At 42.3% G+C, this 27,893-nt stretch overlaps 1 protein-coding gene across 6 annotated transcripts in view; it reads right to left on the reverse strand.

Moving 5' to 3' along the window:
- Ptp99A (Protein tyrosine phosphatase 99A) overlaps positions 1 to 27,893 on the reverse strand; it is a 138,180-nt gene that overhangs the window by 86,366 nt on the left and 23,921 nt on the right. For all 6 annotated transcript variants that reach the window (XM_089257507.1, XM_089257510.1, XM_089257505.1 and 3 more), the window contains 3 exons: positions 5,045 to 5,214; positions 1,926 to 2,052; positions 1,124 to 1,247 (listed from right to left, as the gene is read on the reverse strand). In XM_089257507.1, coding sequence (XP_089113633.1) covers positions 1,124 to 1,247; positions 1,926 to 2,052; positions 5,045 to 5,214 — 421 coding nt within the window. The remainder of the gene's footprint in view (positions 1 to 1,123; positions 1,248 to 1,925; positions 2,053 to 5,044; positions 5,215 to 27,893) is intronic.

Below are 27,893 nucleotides of genomic sequence, written 5' to 3' on the forward strand. Positions count from 1 at the left end.
CAACAGCAGCAACAACAACAACTATGACAACAACAACAACAACAACAACAGCAGCAGCTCAACCTACACTTCACATCACTTCACATCGATGGGAGAATTTACATAAAATGCAGTCAACGTCGCAGTCGCAGTCGGCGTCAGCTTCATTTTGTGCATGCCCAAAAAAGTATGCTACATATATGTATACTCACTCGCGCGAGCTCTAGTGTATGGCTGTGTGTGTGGGTGGGTGGGTGTGTGGTTATTTCTTATTTTGCATAAATGCACCACAGGCTCTGCTTGCTTTTCAGCTGCCTGTCATCGATTGCCGGCCCCAGTGCAGTGTCTTGTACCCCAGCCAGGGCCACGCCCACCCACTGGTAGTGCTGCCATTGCTGCTGCTGTTGATGATGGGAATTTATTGAAAAAGTTTCGCTTTTCAGTAGTTTTTCCGCATACTCGTTTTGCTGGCCTTTGTATTGCACTCGCGGCAATCGTTTCGCCTTCTTCTTCTTCTCTTTTTATGTTCATGCCGCGCATTGAGTTCAAGTTATTCGGAAAATAGCCGCTGCAAGAACGTCTTCTCAAGCGTGAGTCTGTGTGTGTGTGACTGTGTGCCTGTACGCGTGTGTGTGGCTGTGCGTGTGTTTTCTTTTCTATTTAAATGGAGCACAAGTGAAGTGCGTATCGCTGTGGATATGCGCGCATATCACGGCCAATGCTTTACATATTAATTATAGGACTCCTAACGGTAAGTGGGCCGAGTTGCAGGAGGCGTGGCAGCTGCAATATACGCAATGGGAATTTATCAAAGAGCGGCGAGCGGAAAGCAATAAACGCATGATTTTAATTGATTGCATGCGTACGCGCGACACAGACTGGAGGACAAAGGAGGCGCAGCCCGACATTGCCTGGCCGCTGAACATGTTTCCGGGGGCGTGGCGAATGCGATTTATAAGGCAAGAATGTGGATGGTAGAGATAATTATGGCATATAGCATAGATTATATATGGCTAGATAAAACAATCTTTGGCATTGAAATGTTCCAATAAATAGAGAGAGTAACAAGGAAAGGGGAAGGGGATACAGATAGATAGGCAACTGCCTGGATTTAATGTACTCTAGCTACGTTTGCTGTACTTACCGAGTTTCAATAATGAAATGCGTCACTGGCGCATTCCGTGGATGCTGGGAGTGCGCCCAGGATAAGTTCACGGAGCGTGATGTGAAACTTATTAACAAAGGACGCTCCGGTGGATCGGGCACATCTGTGTGACAAGAGAGAAAGAGATAGAGTGAGAGAGAGAGAGAGAGAAAGAAAAACACATGAGAAGAGCGAGCAAAAAAATTGACAGCTATCAGTGAAATGCAAATGGAAATCATGACAAGAAAACGAACGTGTGTGTATGTGTGTGTGGTGAGAAAATCGAAATTGTATACACACGCACACGCACGCGTACGCACACACACACACACACACGGACACGAACACATAACTGCAAATGAAATCACCAAAATGGAAGGAAAACGGATAAATCATTAATGTTGTTAAGGCTTTCATTAAATGGCGAATGGCAAACCAAACGAAAAAATGAAGAAGAAAATCATGAAAGCCAGAAGCGGAACAAAAATATATGTATGAAATGTAATATGAGGAAGCCGCTGTCTGTCCCATACCCAAACGAAAGCTGCTCTAGTTGCTAAGCCAGCTGAATGGAGATGAAAGCAGGGCAAGAGTATTTAATGCATGAGCATGCGAACGAGTGAAAGTAAACTAAAGGTAAGTTCACAGTTCAAGAGAATCAAAATTAAATTGAAGTAATAAAATAAGAGAAAATTAAAAATGCAAATGCATTTAAAATTTCAGCTAAATATTTAACTGAAATTCCAACTGAGCAGCATTAACTTTTATATAAATAAGCTCTTCTGGGCACTCTCTTGCTTACCCTGCACCAGCAGATCAACAATGGCCTCTGGTATGTGCCGATCGTTGACTAGGCAAATGTACTCCGATGTGTCGCTGGCCAGGGCCGGGGCGAACTGCAGGCCGAAATTGTCCGATAAAAGTTGAATCTGCAAATGAACAAAATGAGAACGAGAATGAGAAAAGGAATAGGATTAATGATTGGGGTTAATTATTTCATTCGAAATCGAGAATGCGAGCATGCGAAGGCTAACGGGACACCTGAATTGTGTTGGATCTGCCATCAGTTGGCATAACAAACAAATTTGTCAGGAACGTGTGCAAAACAACTGCAGTTAAAGTGGAGCAAGAGAGTCAGGGCTGAGTGGCGGGGAGGGAGGCGGCAGGCCGAAATGAAAACAGCAGTGCAAACGGACATGGACATGGGGACGTTGACAGTGGCCGGCAACAATGTGGACAACACGAGTTTCTACTTTAGGCTCCACAGAAACTTTTTAATACAAAAGACAAATAAGTTAGCAAAGCAAGTTTGCAGCATGACCACACCTCCAAACAGGTCCGCCCCTCTACCACACACACACGCACACACACACACACACACTCTAGTCTGGTAGTTGTAGTGCAGCTATCGAGTGGACAGCACTTAAAATAGCCCCAAACATTGGGACAACATTTGACTCTGGCGACAATTTGTAGTCGTAGACGATAACTTTTCAATGCACATGTGCTTGTTGTTGTTGTTGTTGCTGTTGTTGTGTCCATAATTGAGCCCTGGCAAATTGAGTTTTGGGGGGCAATGCACGCAAATTACTTTAAAGTCTCATTTGAGCTCCACTGCATGTGGAAAAGCATTTATAAATGCAAAACATTTAATACGCTTGCAGCCTGATGAACGAGCCGAGCCTGGGCAGAGCGACAGCCCTTTGCCCATACATATGCATGTGTGTGTGTGAATGGTATTATTTCTTGAAAACCTATTAAGGATTTTGTGCTAAAAACTGTTTGAAATCTCTGGCATTTCATTGTTCGGGGCCTAGGCTCTTCTTTGGAGGAATTGTTTTTTGTTTAAAACGAAAATTTCAGGTTTTTACTAAAGCGCTTTGTGCACCTGCCCTGTTGAACTCTCTGTGGGCTGGCCAGGCGACATGAGTGTGTGTCTCTGTGCAAGTGTCTGTCTGTGTTGGTGTGTGTGTGTGTGGCCACAAAATTGCCAGCACATTCGTCTGGGTCTTGACTACAGTCTTGTGGCATGAAATTGTTGATCGATCGGATTTGATTATTAAGCAATAAACTATGTGCTGCTGGCCGCAAAAACAATTTCACCCTAAACATTTTTCCACAATGGAATTTCAATTTACAGTTCAATCTGCAGCCGAGCAGGAAATTGCAACAAAATTTTAATTACATGCAACAAATTTGCACTTAAGCTGTGTGCGCCTGACAGCCTCCACGATGCGTCCAGATAGCATCAGTCAGAGTCCAAAATCTGACAGTCGAGCATCTTACAAAGTTGAGCTGCAGCTAAGAACTGGCAAAGACCAGTCGGCGACAGTAACATGAATCATTCCCATTCTTATTTCCCTTTTTAGCCACAACCATAAAACAAAAGTTAATAGCTGCTTAACGGGGAGAGGGAAAGGGAGAGGGCGAGAGAGGGAGAGGGAGAGTGTGTGTGTGTGGAGTGTGTGTCAGTTGTAATAAAATGAAGCAGCTACTACGACGGACTGAAAAACTTTTAATACACATAATAGCCAAGCATAAAGTACACACTGCACAGTGGCGCAAGTGCTAAAAGATTGCGAAAGTACAGTGGAGAAAAAATTCGAATATTTTAAAATATTATATTATATTATATTATATTTTAAAAGTGGCACAAGGTTTTAGATATTTTTAATATATAAAATATTTTATTTATAAAAAAAAAAAAAATTCACAAAAATAACAAAATATAATTTTATTAAAATTATAATAATTGTGTGATTAAATTCATAATTTGTTAAAATGAAAATTTGACTAAAATATTTCAATTTAATTTTCGACTTGGACATTTTTTTCATATATCTAAAATCTTTTGAGCCACTGTGCAGGCGCACAGCCGTCGCACATTGAGCAATGGCAAAGGCCAAATTGGCTAAGAAATATGAGCGAGAGCGTCGCGGCTGCAAGCCAGGTAAACTCTCTGCTTAGCTCGACGCCAACTTTGGCTTGGCTGCAGCTCAAGTGTCCCAGTTTGCCATTTAACACGATAGCTGAGGGGCAGGGCACGCAGGGGGTGGCTGCTGCTGCCTAGTCCCAGGCCTTGTTCGGGCTGCAGCTGAAACTTGTTCATTCTTCATTTTGTTTGCCCCGCCTCGATGGGGCCCCCGGAGTGCGTTTAAGGCAGCAGCAGCAGCAGCAGCAGCAGGAGCAGCAGGAGCAGCAGCAGCAGCTGTTGGAGTTGGCGTTGCTGCTTGGCAGCCACTTAAACCATTTTTGCGCCTTGTCGTTTTTATTTTACTACAACTATCAAACATTAAAAATATATTGGCCCCACTGTCTGCAGCCAACTCGAACGCCCACTGATGGCCACTTAGTTCTCCTGACTTTTGCTGCACTTTCTTTTTGTTCGCCTGTGTCGCTGTCGCCGTCGCAGTCGGCGTCGTCGTCGTCGTCGTCGTCGCAGTCGCTGGCAAAGTTCAAACAGCCGCCTTGCAACTAACTGGCTATCAATTATTTTAACAGCCACCTTCTTCTACTGCTTCTGCTCCTTCTTCTTCTCCTGCTTCTGCTTCGGCTTCTGCTTCTGTTTTTTGTGCTTCCTTTTGTCTGCCAAGCAAAAATATTTAATGGCCAAACTCAAGTGGCCCCAACTCGGGCCGTCAAGTGCCGAAATATGGCAAGTGGGTAATGAATTCTAATATGAAGCCAAGTCGGATTGCAATTTGAGTTATAACTGCACTCCAGAGATTTGCCACTGCCGTTGCCCGGTTGATACAAGATTAATGGAATTCACAACAACAATTGCTTTTCATTAGCAAGCGGGCTGGGAAATAAATTCGTTTTAATAATAAATCTAACCAGTCCAAAGTAGTAAATTGGATCAATCATAGGACCTGCTTCACCTTCCGGCTTATCGCAGTTTGTTTGATGGCCTCTACTTACCCTGGGGCTGTGGAGCAACGGAATGCGGTTGGCGAACTGAGCGATTGTCGTCGACGCTGTCTTCCAGACCAAAGTGTCCACCAGCGAGTGCTCTGTGACGCCCGGACACGGTATGGTCACGTTCTTGCCAGCCTCGGCCGTTACCTTGACGTAGTCCAGATTCGTGACGTCTGCAAGGAAAGCAACGAAACGAGCGATGAGAAATGAGTGAGGAGTAGAGAGTGAAAAGCATTAAGAGAGTGGGTCAAAAGGAAAAGTGTGGTCTAAGCTCAAATTGCCGAAAATGTTGTTAAAATGTCTTGCAGGCATTTTAATTACAAATCATGGACGAGACTCGACCTCAAAGCGACTCGACTCCATGCTGCACATTCCGATGCACAGGTGCATGCGTCTGTGTGTGTGTATGTGTACATGCTTACGATTTGATCCTTTGTGCAATATTTGTTTAGGAAATTGCCAAAATGCAATGCAGTCTGGCAGCTTTGGTTGGATTTGCTGAGCAAAGCCGAGCTTCAATTAAAATTATAAAAACAACAAATCGATTACGGTTGAGAGAGGCTCCCGCTGCAGAGCCCACACACACACTCGTAAGCGTTCGAGTGTGCCTAATAAGCATTAGGCTGATGCAAATGTCCGGCTCGTGCAATGGCCAAGCACTTACACGACGAGAATATTCGGGCCAATGCCGATGAATCGAAAAATCATGCAGAAAAACAATTGCCAACAGCAATGCAACTAGTTGCAGCAGTAGTGGCAGCTGCAGCAGCAGCAGCAGCAGCAGCTCTTCCACAATCAACTTCCACGCAATTTGCGATGAACATTTCTATAGCGCGTCTATGACAGCCGCTCGATTTTCGTGGCAGCAGTGGCTTAGTGGTTGCGTTACAGCAACTGTTGTCGTACAGCCGCATGCAGCCAGAACAGATGACATTATGGCCAAAAGTATCGTTGCACGGCTACAAAGGCACTCCAGACCACCCATAGGCTTCGCGCGCGACTCGTTTAAAATTTCATTCGAATTTCATTTCTATGGCAATGGCTGTGATTTGGGTGTTGGAGTGAGTCGCTCCAAATTGATCAAATGGGAGCAGCTAGGTTAAGTGTAACCAATAGTTACGTCATCGGACGACACACATTAACATAGTTCCATCCCACATGGAATATCATTAAGGAGCTCAAAGCAAACCCAAAGTAATATGGTATGAATTTTCATCTGATCTAGCCAGCAATTGCAATCAATACCAGCAAATGGTCTTAAAATATAAAAAACAGAGAATAAACACAAGTAAATATTAGATAATTATGCAGGCGCTGAGACCCACTCACTAACTAGTTAAAAATTCTCGAAAATTTGTTGGGCGCTGAAAAGTATGCTATAGAATTCGCAATATCTGATTTACATGCATTCGCCACTCGGCAAATCTGTTTGGCAGGGAGTGTTCCGATGGTATTTCATAAACATAACAATACGCATGGAGCTGCTCTGTGTGTGCATGCATGTATGCGTGAGTGCGTGTTTGTGTGCGTGCATTGTGTTGGCCATAAGAATTGGCAGCAGAATTGCTGCTTGTTTTTTCGTGGGTCGTGCGAGGGCGACTGGGCAACGCGTTTAATTACTTGGCAGCTGGGCTGGGCGACAACAGTGCCGCAGACAGCACGGGGGAAGGGGGCAGGGGTGGTGGTTGGTTGCTTGGCGCAGTAAGGGCATATTTTGCATATTATAAGCTGACCAACTGTACGATTCCACAGCCCACGCTATGAGGCATTGGGCACGCAGTTCCAGGCAGCTAATGCTGCGTCTGCTGCCAGCGACTGTCCCTGTTGCTGTTGGTGCTGTTGGTGGTCACTTTTGTGTAATTTATGGCTTTCGGCACCACGTTGCACCACAGTCGTCGAATGGGAGCGCTGCAGCTGGCAGAGAGAAAGATTTTGCATACTTATTATGCCAGTCGCATGCTGATGAGGCGGCGGGCGCATCTTCGCACCCAGGGAGTGTGGGCTGTTTAATTTCCTGATCATTTTTCGATGCGAAATCGCGACGGCTGCTGGTTCGCATCAGGCTGGCCACCAAGCCGAGCCACCCACATCACTCGCACCACAACTCGCAACTCTTGCTTCGCATAATGTCAGCCGTGACTCAGGAAACAATTGCGCACAATTTATGCGCGAGTGCAAAATGTTGCAAATGTCAATGTGTGTGTGTGTGTACACAGTGGACATATTGAATGGGCAATCACTTCGATAGATACAAAGTCGCCCCAGCCGCTGGCCAATTAAAAAACCAGCCCAAAATTATGCAGCCAAGCAGACGAGAGCTGCGTAAATAAATTATAATTACGAGTACTTATTTGGCTGACTGCGCGAGCACCCAGGAGACTGACGACCCGCCTGACCTGCCTAGAGATGAGCGCGTGTCGTGCGATTAATATAATAATACTGTAATAATTACAATTTTTCACTTAACAGTTTTTTCTTTTTTTTTTTTTAATCGAAATTTCTATCGATTGCTGTTCAATATTAATTTATTTCTTAATTTAGTCCTATACATTTATTATTTATTTATAATATAATAAAAAAATAATAAATCTGAGCATACGTTCATCAAAATTTTATTAAATAATTTTATCATTATTTTGTATTTATAATATAATATAAATATATAAATATTTATTTTACTCATTTCGACAGACTTTATTTATGCCAAATATTTCTTTATCAAGTTTCCTTTACTAAAATGATTTCCATACTTTCTGTTATACTCCTCTCTTGCAATCACGCACTTCTCACGCATTTAGATGGTATTTCCTTGAGTATTTTCCCATCGCTAAGGCCCACTACTGTCACATCTTGAGCACATCCCAGCACAAGCCTTAAAAAATTAGCCAGCTACAAGTGACTCAAGCATGAGCTCAAGCAACCCTCTGGGGGCACTACAGCAGCCGGTTGCACTGTGGCCTGTGGCACAGTCGAGTGCGTTTCGGTTGAGCAAATGCTAATAATCAAATTGAATGCAACCCCTGAAAAAGCGAACGGGACAGACGAAGCGGCAACAATTAATTTTATTTATGTTGATTCTAATCAACGTAAAATAATTTCGCTCACCCAACAACAGAAGCCTCTTGTGCCGTCTGCTGTCATGGCAATCTAAGCGTCCATCTGCCTGTCTGTCTGTCTTTCTGGTTATCCCTCCCACCCTTCGTCTGTCCGTATCTCTGGCTGTCTGTCTGTACGTGTCTACACTTGTTGTTAGTTGTATTAAAATTGAATTCATGCACCGTTGCGTCCATTGCGTCGTGTTCGAGTTGAAATCATTACCATTATTAGTGCATTTAGACGTGTCCGATTGGCCAACGCTTCTGACCAACTCAATGGCCAACAGCTGCAGCAACAACAACAACAACAACAAGAGGAAGCACTTGCTAGCCAAGCATAACCAAAGCAAATGGAGCTGCTCGGCGCTGCACGGCTAAGCCCCAGCAATGGCCCTCCAGAGAATCCAATTGCAAGTGCGGCCCATTAAGAGCGTGTCAGCAGCTGGGGCAAACAGAGGCGGCTGTGGGCGTGGCTACTGCTGTTGCCGGTGCTGCTGCTGCTGCTGCTGCAGTTAGTTGCGGGTCAGCGCCAGCGACAGCCAGTGCGATGCGTGCTGACAGCAGTTCAACTGGTGTCCTTCGGCCTTTGAACTCAACTCTTGAGCATTGACAATTAGCTGCTGCCGCTGCAGTCGATTATATCAGACACACTTAATGCCCTGTGACAGACAGGTGTATGTGTGAGGTTGCAGAGCACTGCAGGTGTACGTGATACTATTACATAGTGATATCTAGCAACCTCAATGTATTGCAGCTATAATATATTGATAATGAAAAATTTAAACAGAAGCACATAACAATTTGTATTGATGATGGATAATGTAACACATATGCAAACCCGTATGTATTGATAATGGAATTTGATACACATACGGAAGGGCAAGGCATAATTAACTAAACTAAACTTTAGGTTTTCTTTATAAATTAACTATGTTCTCTTTATTAATATTTTTTAATTATTATTTTTTGTTTTTTAATTATTTTATTATTATTTGTTTTATTTTAATACTTGATGTATATTATTATTTAACTATTTATTAACTATATTTTATTATTTAATTATATTTCATAATAGTTATTTAATTTTAAATTATTTATTATTGTTTTTTCATTGTTATTTAAATATCATTTATTTTTTTGATTATCATTTACTTTGCTTTATTAATTTTTGCCTATTATTATTTGACTATTTAATAATTATATTTTATTATTTAACTATTTTTTCTTATAATGGTTATTGAATAATTCTTTATTTTTTATTATGAATTATTATGTTTTATTAATTTATTTTTTTAGTATTTTTTTTATTTTTTATTTTTTAATTATAGTTTTTTATTTTTCATTATAAATTTTTTAAGTGAAACTAAAATTAACAGATTCCTGATGTGCAAAAAAGAAACGAGAATTCATCTATAGCTAAAATACACAAGAGAACTAAGGATATATAACTCTAAGATGAAAAAATGATCGGAACTTGATTAAATAATTCAAGTGACATCTAGCCGTAGCTAAAACAGTTTGGACAGCTACTATAGCTGGCATATCTTCAATGACAATCGCTCTTAAACTTAAAGCGAAACTTGTTAAAAAGTTACGCTGAAAGCTGTGTGAAATCTGGTCTCCCGACTAGTCGTTTGACTAGTTAATCCGCCTCATTCAAATGGAGTTTTTTTTTGTTGTTTGCGACTCGCGCACTCTTATGCAGTTTCAGTCAGGGGGTTTTCTCGACTTTAAGCTGCTTTATTGGAGCTCCAGCCATTTGGAACATGTGCAAAACTTTATGATCCAGCTGCCTACATATAGCGCGAAATTCACTCGCATATGCGTTGCTCGCCAGCCAAAAATGCCACGAAATTGACATTGACTGCCCAGGACGCTGAATGCTGGATGCTGGATGCCAGATGCCTGATGCTGGATGCTGAATGCTGAATGCTGGGCAGCATGGAGCATTTGTTCGACGCAGAGCCATTTGGCTTTTAATCCTTGTGCTGTGCTGCCCTTTGGCAGTCAGCAACTGACTGCCAATCGCCTTGCAAAGGCACACAGCTTGCCCCGTCATGCATTCAACTGTCCGTCCAACCTGATCACCGCCTGCTCCTGCTCCTGCTCCTGCTGCTCCTGCTGCTGCAGTTCATTTCAGTTGCCCTCTCGGCTGCATTTCGACAAAGGGGCCCAACAAGTTGCTGGGAATTTGGTAAGCGGCCATTTACCAAGCATTGCCAAGCATTTCCAAGCAATTTTTGCATCGGACTGAAACGAGTTTAAAGCCATGGCAACAGCATTAGCCGCATTCAATTGCAAACAGCCACGCCTCCGTTCTATCTACGATGCTGTGTAGTTGTTGTAATTTGGCTTTAATTTCCTCTCACTTCCGAGTGATTTCCTTTGTATTGCTTGTCTGTATTCAACGTTACTGCAGCAAAGCGTGGCGCCTCCATTAAAATGCATTTCATCATTTTCCGCTGGCTGTTGAGCCAATTGCATCAACCACATTTCACATTGGCCTGCTCCTGCTCCTGCTCCTGCTGATGCTGCTGCTGGCCTCGACCGCCATTCTTACGCATTTCGCATCCAAGTGGTTGAACAATTATTCAATTAAAACTGATGCTTCTCGCTGCTCGCAGACATTGGCTAGGCCATTTTATTATTTTCCGTTCATTCTCATGTTTTTCTTCTTCTTTTTTTTTCAGCATGCTTTTATTTGCGCTTACTTGAGCCACGTGCCAAGGACAGCTGTCGCGCAAAGGATGCGTGCGTGTGTGTGCGTGTGTGTGCCTGGCTGTCTGATTGACTGCCTGCGCTGACTGGCTGCCTGATTGAAAAGACAGTCCGTCATCTCCTCTGGTTGTGGTGCTGGCTGCTGTTCGCTGCAGACCAACATAAATAAATGCTTAAGCAGCGACCCACAGACCCAGGGACAGCGGCTACTGACAAGGGCAATCCTGCCTCTGCCACTGCCTCAGCCTCAGCCTCAGTTCACATGACGACAAGATATCCCTTTTTTTATGCTCGAGCGGTACGAATAATGAAATTATAATACACACACACACGCACACAAGTCAATGCGAGTGTGTGCACAGACATGCGAGATATCCTGTAATGTTCATTTTTCATTTTATTCTTTCGAATTTCTAGTAGTTCAAATATTCAATATATAATCGTAAATGATTAAAGCGACCCTCTCTCTGCCTATTCAGGTAGCTTTAGTTCGTGTCCATGGCTACCCTCAGCTGCATATACTGTTTGCCGGCAAACTCTATCCTGTTTGCCCATTTCTTTTGTAAGTACAGATGAATGCTGACAAGTGGCGTGTGGCGTGTGGCATGAGGCAGTGAGGAAGGGCCCATGATTGAACCACGTGGTGCAGGTGAGCCTGGCCCACAGTTCGACCTCAAGTGCTTTGCTTATGAAAATGTCTTGTGGCAAGCAAAATGAGACGAGAGCTGAATCGATTCAAGGCATCAGGGATCAGTCAATAATGCTGACATCATATTGAAGGCAAGCTGACGTACCTGTCAGCTCACAATTTAAGCAAAGGTGAAGCGGAGTGTGCATATGTGTGTGCGTGTATTGAATACATTTTTCAATTATGTTCAACTTTAGCCAGGGGAGGGGTAGCACTGGGTTAGGGTTGGTAATTGTTTGGGCGGACAGCATTAAGTGCTTCCAACTCATTACACAAATGCGGCTTAAAACAAGCATATGATATGATATGGCTAAGCGGCATAGAAGCATATCTAATATTTTTTAGCCAGGTGTGCAACCCCTATACATGTGTATATGCCTGCACACCTGCAGTCGTATGCCACACTCAAACACGTAGCCACAATTTCCTTTGCATACTTTTAAAAATAGTTCAATTTGAGACCAAATAACACACGACAGTGGCTACCAGAAGTATGTGGTTGCAGACAGCTTACAATGCTCAGCAGGGTATTAGAGCTTACTGTATCCCTTTTAAATGCATCCCTTTACGTATTTCAAGCATAGTATATACAAGAATATTTAATATAACCTGGTATCTGAGCTAATACATCATTCTCTAAATTATTCAATTTAAGCTCTTTAATTGATACATGGCTTTTATTTTCGTTTGGGCCTTTGATACACATACTTTTTGAAGCCATTATACACAGGCCCCCAGCAGTTTTGCCTCTAAACCACATGGACACACACACTCGCACACACACAGACACTGACCCAGTGTATCCGCTTTGAAAGGCTGCAAATTGCCGCAGCATCACATTGCTACACGTGCCGCTGCCCCTCGTCACGTTGCCCCACTGTCCGCTGTCGCTGCGGCACTTGAATAGAAAACGTTGCACATTTGCGGGCTGGCCGGGGACAAAGGCGAGCGGCAGAGACAGGTGAAAAGTGAAAGGCTCCAAATGTTGTTGCTACTTTGTTAGCTAGCATTTTAGCGAGTTTTTACCGTTGACTATCGGTTCGAGTGTGTGCGTGTATGTGTATGTAAGTGTGTGTGTGTGTGTGTGTTTGTGTGTGTCTGAGAGTGTCTCGTTGTCGCCCTTGTCATGGATGGCGCTTGGCGTAATTAAAGCTAAATAGCCAGCATAATGAGCAAGTAATTAGCGATGCTTTTGCCAACAGCTTGCCGCGTCCTCTGACCCGCATCTATACAGCTCGCCTCCCCGCAGCCATTACGCGGCCGCTGCCTGCCTCAGGCAAATGATGGGGCTGGGGCTATGATCTTAGAGCTTGCATAATATGCGCAATACTTTGCTCAGGATACAACGGTATTATTGCTGCTCTCCGATTTGCCTTGGAACACGCACTCGTGGATTTTAATTAAATTCCTAATTATCTATATTAATTAAATGTCATATTTTTATGAATATAATTCCCCATAACAACTTCAAAACTAATTAAAATTGAAATCTAATTTTTGATTATAAATATTTTTTCATGTATATACGATATTTGGTTATAAATTACACATATTAAATTCGTTTGCATTTGAATACAACGATTGCCTTATGGCTGACAGCTAACGGTAAACATATAGTTGCCCACATTACAAGCTACCCCGGTCGGCTCAATCTGTTTGCCAGCCTGTTGGCCCCGCATTGCCTGGCAAACAAGGACTCGACGCCGTCTCTAAAGCAAATTCAAATAGTAGAGTAAGTTTCTTTCTCATTAGGCGTCATGTTTGCGCACAAACACGCACACACACACACACGCACACATCTAAGTAGATAAACACACTTCAAGAAAGTTTATAGAATATTTTATTGGATATAGTTTAAGTTCAGCTTGAATAATTTTGTATATAAGACGGATTTGAAATATAGATTTTAACTTGTATATTTTGTTATATTTTAACAACTCTCAAGTTGTTGAATCTAAGCTAATTCTCTCAGTGTACGCACAGTGGGTCGGTCGTTTAAAGCAATTTTGACACCAGCAGCTGAAGCGGCTTAATGAGTCCAAATCCAGCGCCCGCAAGTTTTAGCCACGCAACAGCGACCCACAAAAAGTGGGGCCCATGGTGGTTGGTGGTTGGGCGTCTTTGCTTTTATTTGGACTAATGTCTATAGACAAGAGCTGTGTGTATTGGGGACTCTCTACGATGGGGCGCTGAAGGCCGCTTTGTTTGTGTGGTAAAATATAAATAAGCCTTATGCTCACGATAGCAACAACAGCAACAGCACTACAACAATAAAAGTGCTCATGTTTTAATTAATCATTGCCTGGCTAAACAAAAGTCAAGCTGACATCGGACCAATGGCGGGTGCTGGGTGGGCAAGGTAAGGTGCGAGTATTAAGAGCGAAGAGACAAGCGACAGCAATGTGAACAACAAAAATGTCTCGATAAATATGTCAATAGACGAGCACCAGCCCAGCCACCCACACCACCCACACCACCCAACCACTCACGCATTGGACAGCGCTCACACAAATATTTGCAGCTACGATAATCAAATTTACATTTCACTAAAGTTGGACTCGAGCTCAGCTCATCCACTCGAACCACCCACAGTGGTGCTGCGCCACCAGTGGCGCTTTAATTACAGCACAAATGCCAGGCATTGCAGCGATAGCTACTATCGTCTTATGTCCTTTCGGCTGACAGCAGCTGCATTTCGCCCAGCGGCGACCACTCTCTCTCTCTCTCACACACACATTGTTGTGTTTACATGGAAAGTGACTTAGCCATGGTTTCAACAGAATTTCCTCATTTTGTTGTTCGCTCTTTCTCATTTGGTGCCGCAGGTGTTGTCACCAGGTGAGACGCGGTTGCCATTTGCTTGCATTCCTTCAACTGCAGAGTGAGTGCATTCTAATTAAACGATATTTATTACAACTATAAAGATATGCACTTACTTTATTAATATTTAATTTAATATTACCAACAGTTTAATCGAATTCCAAAAATTATTTAAGCACAGTTTTTATGCATAGAAACTAGTTTACATATTAAAGCATTCGCTCTTGAACACTGTAAAATTCAATTACTTAAACATTTTATGCTTGAATATTAAATTGAGATACATTTTATGATTTCGGTCACATGCTGAAGAGTTAAAAATTTATGTCCAATAAAAATCAAGGCACGCATTTTTTATACTTTTGCTGACTTTAAAATAAAATCAATAAATAAATCCATAAATGAAACTCTTTAAGTGTCGTAAAAAATGCAGAAATATATTTCAAAGTTAATCATTAAACTTAATGCGAAATTAAGTGTGTTTAAATTTCCATTCGTCATCAATCTTCGATAGGGAAAACGATTACTCTTGATATCTGCTAGCCCTATGGCAATGCCGTTTGCAGTGAGCTCTCGCTCGGGGTATTAACATGGCTAAATAGTCAGACCTTGTCGCTGTTATCACGCCCATGGCCGCGCCCCCGCACCCCACTCACTCTCTGGCGGCCTTAGGCCTTTTGGGCCGGCAACAACAAATGACATGACATTTGGGAATTTATCTTGGCAAAAATACTTGCGGCAAAAGGAACGAGCGAAGCATCTAATAAATTAAGCGATACAATGTGGCTGCACGCAGCGCGGGGCAAGGGTGCAGGGAGGCAGGCAGTCGCACTATAAGCGCAGATTGGCCATGCCACGCCCACTGGCAATTTGGCTGGAGCTCGAACGGAGGAACTGTAAACAAACGCGACAATTTATCTTACTTTCATTTAATTGTCAACGTTCAAATCGCTAACAAAACGAAGCCAAAATTGAAGCTGCCAAAGTTATCTGAGCACACACTCTGTCTGAGTAAGTATATTTATATATATGTATATGTGTGTGTGTGTGTGACAGCCACAGATAATCAACGTTAAATTAGCGCTAACAAATTGACACAAACGAAAAGCAAAATTGTTCCGCTTGCTCTAAGGCTAAAGCCTCATTTGCTGTTTCTTCTTTTGTTTTTCAAAATGAAATAACAAAACAATATTTTTATGCGCATCGTATTTATGTCTTCTTCCTTCTTTTTTTTCAAAAGCATAACAGGCCCCTCATATAGCTGAGAATTCATTCATTCAAATGTCATTCATTGTTGCGCCGTCATCAGCCAAAAAGTATGCAACGCTTTCGTGTGCGATGATAAATACGCATACGCAGCACCATGGGCATAACTGTTAGTTATTTTGTTAAATTCATGTTTTTAAATATTAGTTAAATATATTTTGCTATTCATATGATTAAATTGATAAATTAAGTTTTTAGAGTAGATTAAATCAAATATCCCTAAGACTCTGATTATTCAGCATTTCAATTTCCACACAAGAATGAATCAATTTAGCCCACAGTGCGCTAGTTTCGCTTTGCCCAGTTGCTTGGTGTTGCTCGTTGTTGTTTCGTTGGTGTTGGTGTTGGTGACGTCGTGCTTATCATAAAGTGGGTCAGCCGCTCACTGACACACTGACACTTAAGTGCATATACACGCACACACACACACAGCCAGTGAGACAGTAGCAGCTAAAAGTATGCAGCTGATATAGCGTTGTGTTTGATACACTCAAGCGTCGACAGACGCACTCAACGACACAACAGCAGCAACAGCAGCAGCAGCAGCAGCAGCAGCAGCAGCAGCAGCAGCAGCAGCAGCAGCAGAGGCAGAGGCAGAGGCAGCACTAGCAACAACACGTTGACACAGTTGACGTCTAGAGCTGTAATGCAGTCGGGCAAGCACTCAGTCAACCTCAGAGCCGCAGCACCCAGCCCCCTAGCCCCTTAGCCCCCCTTTTCGTCCGTTCCGCAGCTCCATCTGGCAGCCATTGTTGTCATTTGTAATTTTTCTGCATCTTGTTGCAGTGTTTAGCCAACAGTTTGAGGGTGTGTTTGTGTGTGTGTGTGTGTGTGAGAGTGACGGAAATGCAAGAGTGTCTCATTGTGCTGCCCATCAAAATGCGGCTAAGTAGTTGCAAACGTTTAAATGTTGATTGTGGCCAACAAAAATTGTTTTCACTCGGTTCGAGTTTAGCCAGGGATAATCGTAAAGCCCAAGTACATTTGCGTTAATCCCAGCTCAACAGGCGCACAATTATGGCGTGTCCTGTTTGCTGTTGATATTGCCGGCCAACTAATTTGTTCAGCTGATTTGTTGCCCGCTCACTTCAGTTGCAACACGTGCAACGTGTTGTGGCATAGTCACAGTCATGGTCAATCTTCGGCTTGATTTCGTCATTAGCAGCTCTTGGCCGGGTTAGCCGGCCATTGTGACCAATTGTGATTGCTTTGCAGGTCAAGTGTGTGCGTGTGTGTGTGTGTGTACATGTGTTTTAGTGTGAGTGTTGTGCTTGCCACAACAATTGTCGCAGCACGGCAAACTCCTTGTGTTCAACCCCTTGCTCCATGCCTTGGACCTGGACCAGGCGCAGTGGGGCGCACCTGAGGCCTGAAGTCAGTAACGCACTAAGTGAAACAGCCAACACAAATAGCACACGTTTGGCCCACAAGCACATATACACATGCACACACACACACACACACACGCACAATCGCTTTGACTATGCAAACAATTATCCAGCGTTGCGTATACGCAACGTGTGCCATTGTCTAGCATTTCAGCCGCACACGCTGCCAGCCGTAACATGTATGTAAGTCTGTGTGTGTGTGTGTGAGCCTATTTGTGTGACAATTGCCACATCTACTCAGCAGAAGCAGCAACCATCGCTTTTTGCCCCAGCCCTCGCTGTGCCAGGGCTTCTCTTTGCGCAGATCTCAGCTAAATTTTCTAATGCATTTTGTGCGTGTTTATTATTTTAATTACAAGCTGGCACAACTTGAATGCCTGCTAATGCAAATTGTTGTCTGCTTAACGGAGACTATGCTTGCCTCACTCCTTCTCTCTCTCTCTCTCTCTCTCTCTCTCTCTCTCTCTCTCTCTCTCTCGACATCTCGCTCTACTCCATAAAATTAACTATTAAACGCTTGGTTCACTAATTAAAACGCATCATGATGATTTGCTTATGATGAACAGCTGTAGCTCTAGCTCCTCTCCCACACATGACATCATACTCTTGCATGTATGTATGTGTATGTGTGTGTGTTTGTGTGTGTGTGCTTGCGTGCAACAAATGACAACACTTTTGTGCTCTCGCTTCGATTTTGACTTGTGTCTGAAAATGATTTTGCTATTCTAGCTGGTTTATTGCTTCGCATCTAATGAAGTGGTTCTCGGGCCACGCCCACACAGAGCGACGCCCACCATTTGGCAACGATAATGACTTGGCTCATTTGTTACTGCTGCTTGCGACGCTTGTCTATAAATAAAGCGACATTATGGGATTAATTTCGATATGCATTTGTTTTCATTAGTCTAATTTCATCAGTGTGCCTGTGTGTGTGTGTGTGTGATTGTGGGCGTGACAGCTGCCTGTTAGCATATTGTCTTAATGCCTGTGCGTGTGTGTGTGTGTGTGTGTGTGGGAGTTGCCACATATTTCAGTTTAAGCGATTTGCCAGCTCGCGCTATAGAATTCCGAATATAGCCATGAATATTGCATCCATTGTTTATGCAAATTGATTCTAGCCATAACGAATTACCAAATGTGTTCAATCTGTTAAATTTAAGCCGCTTTCTATTTGGATATACCATAACACTCTGCACATACATATAGGCTCTAAATGCCATTGAAAGGCCTCTATTTGCCCCTCATAATGACTTCCATTTGATGTGGTGAGCCAGCCAAGGAAAGCCACGAGTGCTGGCCATGTGGCCATTGTTGCGTGTGTATTGGTGCGTGTAGCCGACAAAAGATGTTCGTTGCGGTAATCAAAATGTTCGATTCGAGCTCCAAGTGCTTAGAAGTTCGGCTCAAAGGTAAACGTGAATAGGAATTAATTTGATACTGCCTTTTAGGCTGCCAAGGTAATAAATTGGTTACACACAAATGTTCTACAGAGAGACCTGTATGGCTTATGCGTTGAAGGGAACATAGATAAGAGACTTGGTAAACAAAAGAGTAAGACTCCGACTATAATAGTATTATATTCTAAGACACTGCCTACTAATTATAGTTTTATTCGAATTTGAAAGCACTTCAACAGTGTTAACACTCTAACACAAACCTAATGCGACAAGTACAGTTATAACTCGTAATTGGCTTCCTTATCTCTCTCTCTTCCACTTAATCAGCTTTGTCTGTCTCCAATAATTTGATATGTGATTGTTTAGCTAAATGCAGCTGACATTAAACTTAATCAACATTTTGTAGTCATCCGAAGTGCTTAGTCCAAGCACTAGTCAGTTTTCATATATAATTTAGCATTTAGTTGTAGATTCTGTGGGCTAAAAGTGGGCAACCGAAGCCTGTGGGCTTAAACAAGCAAACAGTTTACTATAAGCCGGCCCAAATGCAGACAAAACGTTATGGCAACCCTCAAAATAGCTGACGCTCTACATATGTGTGTATTAGTGTGTGTGTGTGTGTGTGTTTGTTGTGTGTAGGTAGTTGGCTAACTGTTGTTATCAGCTTTCATAATAATTGCAGCTGCAAATTGCCTTTATTTATTGTTTAGCCACGGCAGCGGCTGCAGCATCTGTTGCAACTGCAGTTATTTTAATGATGACAAGTGTTTGCATTGCCCCATGGACAGCAATTGCATACGTGTATGTCTATGTGGGTGTGTGTGAGTGGGGTTTGCATGTAAATTTAAATCATAAACACACGGGACCTCAATAAGCTCTGCTCATTACAGCTGCTAATAAATTGTCATAGCCACAGAGCGAGTCCCTAAGCTGAACTACGCAGCAACTACAACAGCACACAAACAACAATCACACACACACACACGCACACGCACACACACACAGTTGTCAGATGCATGGCAAACAACATTTACAGCTCAGTTCATTGGGTCCTTGTGGGTCATTGTTTTAGCTGCTCTCGAAGCTTGGCTCGCAGACGTCAGCAGTTTGTTGAACTGCTCGCCATTGACACTTAACCTCTGTGTGTGTGCGTGTGTGTGTGTGTGTGTGTGTGTGTGTGGGCTAAAAATCAATTATTAGCCAGCAAAAAATAAAAATAGAATCGAATGTGACAGCGCGAATTCGCCAAATAGAATGAGAGAAACACAGAGAACGAAATAGAAAAACATCAACATCAACACAGTCCGCCGTCTGCGCGTAGGTGTCGACATCATAAATAAAACCCAATTAATATATCATCGCCGCAAAGCGTCAGATACTCAGGCCAAAACTAACAGGGCGTGGCAGATGACCAGACGCTGATTAGAGACAACACACTTGCTGTCCGGCGCAGCACTGGCAATGTGTCTATTCGAGACCGAATAAAAAAATAAACAACGCCAGAGCAAGCAGCTGATGCGATGGCCTAGAAACTTGTGGCAGAAGTCGAAATAGAAATTCGCTTTCTATGTAATCATTATAATAATATTCTGCTGTTATGTTAATTAAATTGTGGAAGTAGCGAATATTTATGAGAACTCTAAATTTATAAAGCAATAATTGCACAAAGCTAAGTCGAAAAGAATAAATTTATTGAATAATATTAATATAGGTAATATAAATTATTTAAATAATATAAAGCAATAATTGCTAAAAACTAAGCCGAAAAGATTAAATTTATTGAATAATATTAATATAGGTAATATAAATTATTTAAATAATAATAATATTGTATAAATATGCATATAATTACATATATATAATAGAAATAAAAAAAAGATAATTAATAAATTATTATTCATATTTATAAATTATTATTCATATTTATTACGAATAATTATTTATTAATTGTCTTAATTAATATTCATTAAAATAATTAATTTTTAATCAGTACTCTTTTCTTTTAATACTTCACATAATTACTTAGTATTTTAAAATGATTTTATAGCTATTTTTAGTAATGTAATTCCATTTGACAGTCTTTAAAGATTATTGTTGAAGCTGCCCTTAGCAGTATTTATTTATCACAGCTCAATATAAAGTCTTTGTGATATGATATATCTGTCGATTGGGGCAAAACTTTCTTCTGTTTGGATATAATTATATCCATATTTATGATTTACATTATTATTGATATATGGTTTGCCAAATAGATAACAAGAATATTAACTTTAAGATAAGAGTCTCGTATTGAAATATTAATTTATATCGGATGTCAAGAGGAAGTGAATTGCCCTATGCAAGTTTATATAAAACTTTAAGCAAGTCCGAGTATATATGTAGTAAATAAATATTGTAAATAATGACGAGCATGATAATTTTCATATTTAGACATAATGACCAACGCACTCAACGACAATCATATTTTTAGCTGACAGTAATTATACTTGAAAATTAGGGCAGCATAGCTGGACTTGCAATTTGGCTGATTATCTTTTGTTTGTCTGTTTGCCAAGTCCGAAAAGGAAGACAACTTAACTTGCGCATAATTTGGCCACGCTTAAAAGGTCACATGCCTTAGCCAAAAGTTGGCTAACTCGTTGCGGCTGACAGTTCGGGCAAAAGGCGTTAAGCGATGTAACGCTAATGATAACAACGCACGCAGCAGCAGCAACAACAACAACAAACACTCAACAACAACAACAATAACACTTTAGGTAGAGCGACAGCGACAACTGTTTGCCGGTAGTGGAAAGGCATGTTACACATACGCCACGTTGTACGCATTATAAATGATGCGAGCCATGTCTTGCCTTTATTTTGCTTTCATTTTCCTTTTCAGTTTGGCTTTAACTTTGGCTGTGGCTGTTCCTCCCTTTCTTCTTCTTCTTCTCCTCTTCTCTTTTCTTGTTGTTGTTGTTGTTGTATTTCTGGTTTCGTTTCTTGCGAAAGCCGTCAAATGACTTTGTGGCATTAGGCATGCAGCCAAAAAAACACGCACATCCGGTGCGAGCGGCGCGTTTTGGGGCTTTCATATCTATACACCTGCCTACAGCTGTCGCTTTCTCCCCCTCCCACTCTCCCTCTCTCCCTCTCTCTCTTTATCTGGCTCATGGAAACGCTTCACATTAGCGCAGTGTCGCTTAAATTTAAATTTGCTTTCGCTGACATTTGCTGCGGCAACAGCAGGATGACTCGCCTTTTGGCTGCCTAATCTGAACATTTCGTCGCTATTTTATCGCTTCGCATTTTATGTGCGCCCCACATGACGCCCGCCGTCTAATGCCATTTTGATCATAATGCCAAACAAACGTAGCTTAACATGTATGTGTATGTGTTTTAAGTACATTTGATTGACTGACTGATTGACTGATTGACGATTAATGCCAGCCGTATGCCGTAAGCCTTAAGCCATTATCCAGCTCAACTCTCGACAGTTTCAACTTTATGCTTAAAGTGCGTGTGCGAATCACATGCAAATTTCTTCACTGCTTAAAGTTTTCCGTGAATATAAATACTCTGCTGGAAAGTATTTCCATTTGTGGACTGAGTCGACATACCTCAACATATATTTAACTTAATTTTGAAGCCAACTACTTTATTAGGACTCACACGCTTTGTCAATCTGCTGTCAATCTGAAAAATTTGCGGTGAGCTATAGACAGGTGAGCTTGACGCTCGTCACTCTCCTGCCACACCTGCCCTGCGGCTGTGGCGTGCTTGATTAAGGTGTGAGTCGCGGGTTCGTCGCTTCCGGTTTGGCAATATGTGTGCTGCCTCACACACACACACACACACACAGCAAGAGTTGTTAACAAATGTTTGCGTTTAATTTTTGCGGTGCGTGGCAACGAGCACACGGCGACAAAGGCAACAACAACGGGCGCTAATAAAGCACCAGAATAATAATAATAATAATAATAATAAATAATAACAAATATGTGCAATAATAGCGGCAATAACAACATGCTAAGTGCATATATTGTTTGGCTTTAATGGGCTAATTACTCATGCGTTTTTGTGCGTGCGACGCGGCGTATGCGTGATATTCCACTCGACAGTCGCATATGAAAACTATTTGTGCAGCAGGCAAATAAACAAAGGCGATGCAGCGCCTAAACACTGGGCGTGGCCAGCCACTGCAGCAGCAGCTGCTGCTGTTGCCTTGGCTCTAATAATTGGCTAATAAAAACAATGAACAGCCATAATGTGCATATTAATTTTTAAGCGCTCGCAAATCTGGAGAAGCGCAACAAAGGAGTGAGCGGTACAAAGTCACACATACACACACACACACATATACATTTATATACAGTTAGACATGCTTTTAGGGCTAATTAGCACAATTTTGTGTTGCTTTTATGGGCCAATGTGAAAACAAGCGCCTGGCCAAACGCCACGGCCAAGTGCCAGATTCCCATCCAGAGTTCCACTTTAACCCAACATCTCTCTCCCTCTCTCTCAATCTCTCTCTCTCTTTCGCACTCTGCGTCTGCTTCGTCGACTTCATTTGCGGTCGCCTGTAGCAACAGCAGCCAATTTTCTTTTAACTGTTGTTTGGGTTTGCCGCACCACCCCGCCTCGGCCGGTCCCGCCCACTCTCTTGGCTATGTGCAGCCCTTTGCCTGACCTCAATTTGTTCGGCAGCAGCAGCATGCCCCGCGGGCGCAGTCTGCGCTTTTAATTGTTGATTTTTTTCAGCGAGTGGACCAAATAATAAAAATTACGACTAAGCGGCTATAAGGGGCCCAATGAGCTGCAGTTAGCCGGAATCGTACAGCGCCGCCATAGCCCCAAATCCGTTCGATAGACGTCTGCAAAGTTTGGCCAAAATAAAAAAGTGAAAAGGCCAAACAAACTTCGAGTGCCAGGCGGCAGGTGAAAGGCAAAAAATAAAAACTTTGCGCCCGTTGACCAGTCGACGGCTTCATAAATCACCAAAGCGCGAATGGATGCATATATACATACATATATATGTATTTGCATATATAAAGTAAAGTTATATATTTAAATATATATTTAACTGTTACAACTCAGTTGTTGTTGTTGTTGTTGCTGTTGCTGTTATGCAAATGGGGCGTGCGGCCCACTGAATGTGTTTGCCTCAATTATGAAAATTGTCTCTCTGAATGCCATTGAAATTGTATTATTCGCGCCTTTGCAAAGACATTTGCATACCTCAAGCCCAATGTTTGTGTACGCTACTTATTTATGAATTTTCTTCATTTTCTTCGTGTTTCGTTTTCTTTCACTTCTTTTTCATGTACCTCAGCAAACGAGTCGCATTGTCAGCATCTGCAGCACCTGAAGCCTCTGCTACGTGCGCATGTATTTATATATTTGTAAGCGCACTTGGAGCATCGCTCGATGCTAATGTTGGATTTAATTTGCTTATTCAGGAAATTACGTTTCTAAGATGTCCGCTGCACGGCAAGCGGCTTAAATATTTTGTTTTCTTTTGCAGCTGCTGCTTCTGCTTCTTCTTCTTCTTCTTCTTCTTTGTTAACACCGAATGAACACTCAAATGGTCTGTCTTTAGATATTTGAATATGGCCCAAAATATTTATATTCAGATTATGTGAATGAATGCGCTAATGATGAGCGGAAGGCAAGAGGGACGAGAGTCTTTGGAGACGGATAGCTGTGGAACAGGTTCCATCTAATCTTGAATTCATTTTACTTAAAATATATTGCAAAATTTATAAATAAAATATTTTAATATATAGCAGCAGGAATTTACTTTTAAGCAATTTTTATAAAAAATATTTTTCTGATTAAAAAATAAATTATATTATATTATATATATTTCATATATATATTCCATGTAATTCATATACAATTATTAGCATTTTCCGATTAGCTCTTCTTAGCTAGTTTCACATTTAAATTGATTTTATTTATTGGCTAAAAAATGCGTAAATTGAATTGTAAAATAAAGCCACTTTGGATTCTTGTGTGCACATTTTATTGTTTAATGGGCATGGCAGATTGTGAGAACCGCAGCGCAGCAGTTGCTGGATTATCTATCGATTAACTATCGGAATGCGGTCGATCTGGTTATTGGCTCATTAGGCACTGCAAAAATTCCATTTAAATTATTCTAATATGTCCTTCACCTGTCTCTCTCTCTCTCACACTCTCTGCGTGTGTGTGTGTGTGTGTGTGGCAATTAATTTGTGAATTTCGCAAATGACCATCGAAATTGTATGTAAATTTGGCAATGTTTTTGCAACGAACGGTAGCTGTCAGGTGACAATGTTAAATGGATGTATGGACCCCGAACTGTTGCCCAAAAATTGTGCGCACATCCTACTAATTGCTTCATCTGCATAATTTATGCGCATTCGATGCAATTTCAATTTGAATCGAGGTGTTTGCCTGCGACTGACATGGCCCTTCCAACAAATAGAGAACAAAAAAAAAAATGCACGAAAATTTGCCAAAAATTTGTATGGGAAATAATTGTGAAGCCATGAACAAGGCGTTAATTAAGCTAAACTGATGATCATTTTGCATAAACAGCCATAAAATACACATGAACTCATGACTGAAAATCTAGTTTTGGGCTAAAAGCCAGAACTGCAACAAAATCGAGGTCATTGTGCAACAGGGCTTAGGGAAGGCGGGCAGCGGAGACGGCGGAGGCAGAGAAGAGCTGCATCATTAAATGCTTCAACGTTGAGCGCTACACCCACTCAACAGGGGCGTGGCAGAGTGGGACGCTTTAAAACTTGGCGCGCAATTTATCAAAAGGAAATGCCAAAATGACACAAGAAAAAAAAAAGAGAGAGAGAGTAAAAGACGAGAGAAAAGTGAAAAATGTAGCTCGTCTGCATTTGCCTTTGCAATGGAGGGAGGGGAGAGGCGAGGCAGGAAAAGTTACAGTCAAGTCAACTGATTGGCTACCCCGTTGAAGTTGCCATCAGAAGTAAACAAATGTTGCATCAGTTTGTTTGTTGTTGCTGCCACACCCGCCAGCTGCAAACAACATTAGGCGGCAGCAGCAGCAGGAGGAGCAAGGGCAGCAGGAGCAGCAGCAGCAGCAGCAGTGACAGCAGGAGCAGCAGGAGGCGCAGTGGCAGCAGTGGCAGCAGTAGCAGCATGTCCTTGCCAGCGCTTCAGCTGCACTGCAATTCATTTAAAGCCACGTTGTGGCTGCCACATCTTGTGCTTTATTAGCCATGGCTTAAGTTTTTCGCTTTCCGTTCAATTATTTAGTAGACTGTAGTGAGAACCAATTGCCAGCAACATTTTGTACAGCGTGCTTGGCGTATGCGCAATGAGCACTCGACTGCTGAGTAGCGAGCTCCGAGTTCCGAGCTCCGACTCCTGTTAGCAGCTGCAAAAACTCACAATTCGACCATAAACACCAGCAGCTGCTGAGCCAAACAAATGTGGCAATTACAAATTGGAGCGAGTGCCGGCTTAAAGGCTTAGCCTCAGCAGCACCGTTGGACGTTGGCTTTCTTCATTCCGCCTCGGGTATCGTTGCAATTACATTTTTAATCAATCAAATTGCCGCATCATATGCAAATGGCTGGCATTGTTCTGTGGCCGGGCCATCGAGTCGTATGCTTAATATTAATTAATGCCAAATGGGCGACTGCTAAGCCCCAAAAATGACTGCAGCGCCATTTTCATTAGGGGCCCCATAACAATGAGCCATCTTATAATTGCAATAACTGTAGACATAACGGTCGCTTGTCGCTGGTCGCACGTCCTTCGGCCTTCGGCCTTGCCGCCCAGTCCTGTATAATTCGAGAGCTCTCCTACAAAAGCTACAGAGCTCCTCTGAATGGCAGCCAGCGTCGTCATCGTCGTTGTTATTGGCATTGTCGTTGGCTTGGCTCGTTCTCACCCACTTGCCGCTTGCCGCTTGCCGCTTGCCGTTGGGTTTTGGCCAAGTTTTGTTTGCTAAATGCCATTCGCACTCGGGATTCTCCATTTAAATGGCAAGTGCAGCGGGCGAGCGTTAAGAAAACCAGCAAAGGAAACCAACAAGAATGCGTTCGTTACGAGCACTTGACAAGCCAATACCCTGTGCTTGTGGAAGAGACTCGATATAAATTCAGTTTGAAATGTTTAGAAAATGCTGAAGCTTCTGGTTTTTGATGGAGCCTTATGAGATATCAAGACTCGAAGAGTCTCTGAGTTAATTTTTGTTATTTTCATAGCATTCATCTATTCCTCATCTATCCAAATTAATCATTATTATTCCCTTCTTCTCTCCCACACAGCAATCATCTCTGCACAATTGCTGCAATTACAGGGTATTAGCTAAGGAATTTCCAGCAAAAGTGGCAACAAATTCCGTTGAACCGCAGCAACATGGCAACATGCCGGAACAATGGCTTTATAAACAGATTTTAATTTCGTCTTGAATTTTACTTTTTGGCGCTGGAGAAAAACAATTTCCTGCTGCTTGCCATGATGGAGTTGGAGCAGTCCAAAAGTCGAAAGGAATTGCTCAAGTGTGTTGCGTAGTGTCATTTCCGTGCTGACCCAGGGCAGCTCTGCATCTGATTTGGCCAGCAGAAATGTCTCAGATGATTTTACTGTCGCCTCGCTAACTTCAGGTGAGTCTTCGAGGCCGTTTTTATCAATCTGCAGCAGTTGCTTTGAAAATTTGACAAGTGCTACGCAGCGAAGGACTGCTCTTCAGACAATGCAAATGAAAAACGCACAAAGATTTCAACAGGACACAAAGCACAACAAAAAAAAAAGAAAGAAATTGCTATAGAGTGCAGGAGCAAGAGAGAGACGAAGGAGCAGAATGAAACAAGGAACGAGCGAGTAATCAAAGCAATGGCCATGCGGATGCCTCGGCCTCTGCTGTGCCTCGTTCTGCGCCTGTTGTTGCTTTGATGAGGGCACTTTGGCAAATCGCTGTAGTTGTTGTGAGATGTTGCCATGTGGTTGCAATACCCTGTAAACATGATGGGAGGTAGGGTTGTAGCTACAACTATTGATATTTTGCAAGAGTAGAACAAATCTATTTGCTTCATTATTTACTTGAAGAAATTCACACACATTATATAGTTTGATACAGGGTATCTCTCAGTCTAGTTTACTCCAGCAATTCCTGCCGACGTTGTCAGGCGAGTGCGAAAGTCAAGTCGCGTCTGCTGCTGCGAACTTTATTGAAATATTCTCACATTCGCTGTCGTATCTGTGATATTCGTCTAACTTTAGCTGCTGCCTCAACTTCACTTCAATCACCGACTTTTGATGGTGCTGGCGGTGGTGGTGGTGCGCGCAACGCAATCACATTAATTTGGACAATTTATGCCTTTGCCTGGCTTGAAATGAGCGTCGAAATTGGCATGCCGAAACGCTTAAGAGCCATCCCCTTCCGCCCCTCGATTTCCCAGCCCCCGCATGGGCTTAAATGGGTCAAGCGTCGATTGCATACGGAATATGTTGCATACTTTCGTGCGCAAC

This window comes from Drosophila navojoa, chromosome 2, assembly GCF_054131105.1.
Source record: "Drosophila navojoa isolate 15081-1374.11 chromosome 2, UAZ_NAV_1.0, whole genome shotgun sequence".
Taxonomy (NCBI): domain Eukaryota; kingdom Metazoa; phylum Arthropoda; class Insecta; order Diptera; family Drosophilidae; genus Drosophila; species Drosophila navojoa.